This window comes from Lathyrus oleraceus, chromosome 5, assembly GCF_024323335.1.
Source record: "Lathyrus oleraceus cultivar Zhongwan6 chromosome 5, CAAS_Psat_ZW6_1.0, whole genome shotgun sequence".
Classification (NCBI taxonomy): Eukaryota; Viridiplantae; Streptophyta; class Magnoliopsida; order Fabales; family Fabaceae; genus Lathyrus; species Lathyrus oleraceus.
Genome location: NC_066583.1, coordinates 72198222 through 72203188, shown reverse-complemented (window position 1 = coordinate 72203188; position 4967 = coordinate 72198222). Strand labels below are relative to the sequence as shown.

At 36.2% G+C, this 4967-nt stretch overlaps 1 protein-coding gene across 1 annotated transcript; it reads left to right on the top strand.

Annotated features, from left to right (window-relative positions):
• The first annotated feature begins 276 nt into the window (after positions 1-276).
• On the top strand, positions 277-4468 carry LOC127085482 (COP9 signalosome complex subunit 5a). Its single transcript, XM_051025990.1, has 6 exons — positions 277-810; positions 955-1236; positions 1331-1478; positions 1570-1652; positions 3925-4002; positions 4093-4468. The coding sequence occupies exons 1-6, from the start codon at positions 421-423 to the stop codon at positions 4180-4182; spliced, it is 1071 nt and encodes a 356-aa protein (XP_050881947.1). The 5' UTR covers positions 277-420; the 3' UTR covers positions 4183-4468.
• Positions 4469-4967: the final 499 nt, after the last annotated feature.

The following is a 4967-nucleotide window of genomic DNA, read 5'->3' as shown; positions in this document are numbered from 1 at the left end:
TATTTTTACACACAATTATAGATATTATTAAAAAAAGAGTGTACATTTATATGCATCATCATGATGAACGACACCTATGTGCAATTAATAAAAAAATATGCTATAAAGATTGACATATAGTTTTGTGATAAGATGGTTACTTTAATAAATAAATTTAAGATATGATTATTTTAATATATAATTTAAAAAATATAATTACTTTAAAAAAAATTCGATTATTTTTCATGATTGAAAATCATTACTATAAAATAGTAAAAACCTATATATAAATGAGAATAATGTTAAACTTATTTTACTCTCTCCTCAAGACTGGACCGTCACTTCAGTAGTCTGTCGCTCCGGAGTTGTGGCCTTCCGAACTCCCACTCACTCACCGGAGAGAAAGGATCAACGGCGGAGAGAACGTCGGAGAGAACAAATATGGAACCTTCTTCGTCATCGGCGATTGCGCAACAAACGTGGGAGTTAGAGAACAACATAATCCCCATGGAAACTCCGGCTGCCGACGATTCAATTTTCCACTACGATGAAGCAGGACAAAGCGAGTTTCAACGCGATAAACCATGGGCAAACGATCCTCACTACTTCAAGCGCGTCAAGATCTCTGCACTCGCTTTACTCAAGATGGTTGTTCACGCGCGCTCCGGGGGTACCATCGAGGTTATGGGTCTCATGCAAGGTAAAACTGATGCTGATTCAATCATCGTTATGGATGCTTTCGCTCTTCCTGTTGAAGGTACTGAAACTCGTGTCAATGCTCAAGCTGATGCGTATGAATACATGGTTGATTATTCTCAGACCAATAAACAGGTTGGTTCTTTCAATTTATTGATAATATTTGAAACCCTAACCCTAATTACATTTATGAATTTTCACTTAAACCCTAACCCTAGTCTGATTACAGTTTTGAATTTGCCCTAATTAGTTGATATTTGTGTTTGTGTGTATGTCTAGGCTGGAAGGTTGGAAAACGTTGTGGGATGGTATCATTCTCATCCTGGTTATGGTTGTTGGCTTTCTGGGATTGATGTTTCGACGCAGATGCTGAATCAGCAATTTCAGGAGCCATTTTTGGCGGTTGTGATTGATCCGACAAGGACTGTTTCTGCTGGGAAAGTTGAGATTGGGGCTTTCAGGACTTACCCGGAAGGTTATAAGCCTCCCGATGATCCTATTTCTGAGTATCAAACTATACCACTTAATAAGATTGAAGACTTTGGTGTCCATTGTAAACAGGTTTCTCTTCTTTCTTTGCTCCCATTTCAGACCCTAAACCCTAACCCCCTCTTTGTTGTATTTTTGTCTCAACTACATTTGTGTGCTTTTTCAGTATTATTCTTTGGATATCACTTACTTTAAGTCTAGTCTTGATTCACACCTTTTGGATCTCCTGTGGAACAAATATTGGGTGAATACACTCTCATCTTCTCCTTTATTGGGCAATGGAGACTATGTAGCTGGACAAATATCGGATTTAGGTACGCTTCAGTGCCATTCTCAAGTTATAGTATTCTGTAATTTTAATCTGTAATTATGAATAAGTCAGGTGGGATATTTCTTTTGTTTCAGCTGAAAAGCTAGAACAAGCAGAGAATCAATTGGCGCACTCACGTTTCGGGCCACTAGTAGCACCTACACCTAGAAAGAAAGAAGTGAGTGATTGTTTCTCCTTAAATCTACTGCAATGCACTTAGTCTAATTATTGTAATTTCTGTATTGAGATTTTCAGCTTGATTGTTCTAGTGTTTTACTTGTTCATTTGAAGTCTAGGATGGCAATAATTTTTTATGATTAAACCTTTCTGGATGTTTTGTTACTATAGTATTCATTCATGCAAGGCATATATTTAGGTACATATGTAGTCATTGAAGTATTGGGCGTGTTTCTTCTTTTTGTTATTGATGAATTTTTGAGCCCGTTTCTATGAGTCAGGCATGAGTGTGTATGATCAGTACACCGCATTATACATTTTTATGCGACGAGAGTGTGCATTGTTGTTGGTACTAAAACCCAACAATCTGACATAAAACCCAACATATGGTGCTGCCATATCCGCATATGGTGCCGTGGTGCTGCCTTCCTTCACAAATTTTGTCATGGCAGAGAGCCAAAACTGATATATAACACTACTAGGAGTGTGAAAGAAGGATGCGTTGAATCTACCTTGCATCAATATTTTGTAACTTCATTTTACAATGTACATCAATATTGCTTAGGGTCAAGGGTTTAGGTTTTTTTCTTTTTTTTCTCATATGGTTCTTTGTTTAACTTCTTTGTTTTGGTTCTTGCCTTTTCATTATATGATTGAATATTGTGTTAGATTGTTTCAAGATTTTTTGAAACCTTCGATGCAATTTGCAGAACTTTAAGAATCATCATCATTTAGTAACCACTAAGTAGTTCTTTTTGGTTTTCACTTGAAGAGCATAACATTTCAGGTTTCTCCGGTTTTGGTGTCAGATGCCAATAATATAGAGCATCTAGAATCACCTTGTGTCCAAACAGGAATAAATTCATTTGACATTTCTTATGGGGTAATGGAGTTTAAAAGTGATATATATGTGTGCAACTAGTTGCAGATTCGCGAGTGCTCCAACTGGATGTTGGACACTTGCCAACTCAGCCAGTATATAGAATGCTTGGATTTACATTCAAACCCTTAAAGTTAGCTTCAATCCCCTTCTAAGGTGGTTTTTGGGAAAAATATAAATATTTTATTTCTTTGAACCAAGATTAGTTTTTCCTTTGAGCCTAGGTTTGACTAGAGATCAATAGCAAGTAGTTTTTTCCGTCAAATATAAATTAAGAGTAAAAACATCCAGACATAAATTACTTCATTCCAAACTAAATTTTTATCTAATCAGTTTACAAAATCAAATTTATTCAAATCATTTTTGGCAATTGATCATCCAATGATCTTAATTTGTGTGCCTGTTGTCTTTCATCAGTCAATTCTGACAGCACAAGATTCAGACCTGGATGCTATACAGATAGATTGGGATTGTAGTTGTAGGACTAACTGTTGCTTCTCCACCTAAGGATTTTTTATCTTTCCATTGTGTTTTTGTTTGGACGAGAATATTCTTTGTTTTCTTGTTTATGTTCCCATCTCATGGTTCATAATTTTGAAGGACAAATTTAAAATTCGTAACAGTTCTAGTTTTCACATATACTTCAAATATTTAAAACAATGCTCAGAAATACTGCTTATATTGTTCCCTGCTTTCTGAATGACGCGGTATTATCTGTGACCCTGAGTCATGGCGTGTCCAATAATGAAGGTTGGAGATGCACTTAATCGTTTATATTGCCTGATCAGTTTTCTTTCTCTGAATGACTGCTGCTTTAATTTGTAATGTTGCTCACTCTCCTCATGGCATCTTAGATTTACTTGATCAGTTTATTTGTCTAATTCAAAAACCTTCTCGACTAGTGTGCGCTATACATACTACATTCATCCCTCAGCATCATATTTGTTTCTATTCTTTTGTAAAAGTTTCATAAAAGAAAGGGCCTGTTTGTGTGCACTGACCATACAGTGCAATGTCACAAACAATAACATAATCTTTTGATGTTTGATTAGTTTATGCTCACGATACGATTGTGTGCGGCCTTGTCATTTTCCATTTTCCATTATGGAGTAGTATAGATAAATGTTTCTTGGTCTATAACAAATCTTCTGAAATGTTCTTAAAATTTTGGTGGAGTTCGACCTTCTATGAAGATGGATACTGTGCTATGCCCTTGGCATAGAGTCAATCTCAAACCATTCAAATGGATATTAAACTGTTACCTATTTGATGTTATTCTGTCATTAACTTTCTGAGCCATCACCCGTGAATGTGTCACAATATTGATGTCAACATTATCTTCCTTCGTCGCTCCTTAATTTTTCTCTGACATCAAAGTTTAACTGATTTACAGGAAGAGTCTCCACTCGCTAAGATTACTCGGGATAGTGCGAAGATAACGGTGGAGCAAGTGCATGGCTTAATGTCACAGGTGATTGCCAACAGCATCCTCCTCAGAAAAAGAATAATTAGTAAAAAAAATTTCTAGTCAGCTAAACAATTGTGAATTTGTTGGACGCAGGTTATAAAGGACACTCTGTTCAACTCTGTTCATCAAGCAAACAAATCTCGTACGGAAACATCTGGTCCTGAACCAATGATTGAAAGCTGATTTTGGTTTATTCTAGACGTGCATTTGTACAACTTTTTGTGATGCCGTCCTCATTAACGGCAATCGGTTTTTCATTCAACAACAGATGGACAGTTAATTTAGTTTTATATTTTGCATTATTTTGGTTAGTGCTCTGTATATCCTTGTTGGCGTTGCATCTTACAAGAACACATCAACTAGGCTATTGATATGGGATTCAGGCTCTCAGGGAATTGATTATTAACTGCATACTGTGTAGTTATAAATCTCACCGTTAAATGTTTTAACAAAATTTTATTATCTTCTAGTTTATTTTTTATCATTTTCTACATATACCCCCAAATTATATGGGATTTTGAAAAACTGTTGAGGGCCACAAATCAAATGGTGAAGATTCTCTATCGGTTTTCCATTCAGTGAGTACTGAGTTTTTCCATTACGGAACCAAAAACTCAATTTAAGGAACCCAAAATGAAATACAGAAGATAAGGAGTAGGGCTGGACAAAATAAAGAAAACCAGCCTAACCTCTCCGGCCCATGTGAACCCAAAGCCATCGGTCGGGTCAATTTTGGATTGTTGGGTCAACTGGGTTGATTATTTGGTTATAGGTGGATAGCCACGGTTTAGGTCGGTTTATTAAATCCAATCCAAAGAAAACCAAAACTTATCGGCCCATGATTCATTTATTATTTTGGCCCATTAATTGAACCCAATCCAAAGCAAAATCACATAATCACTCCGTTTCTCACAGAGAAAATTGAAACCTTAGCTCACTTCACTCTCCTCTCTCTTGCGCCTTTCTTC

Bases quoted from the DNA above. Each gene is read 5' to 3' on its own strand.
- LOC127085482 (XM_051025990.1), top strand. From the start codon at position 421: ATGGAACCTTCTTCGTCATCGGCGATTGCGCAACAAACGTGGGAGTTA. The intron at 1,479-1,569 runs GTACGCTTCAGT...CTTTTGTTTCAG, and splicing joins TGGACAAATATCGGATTTAG to CTGAAAAGCTAGAACAAGCA. The intron at 4,003-4,092 runs GTGATTGCCAAC...TGTTGGACGCAG, and splicing joins TGCATGGCTTAATGTCACAG to GTTATAAAGGACACTCTGTT.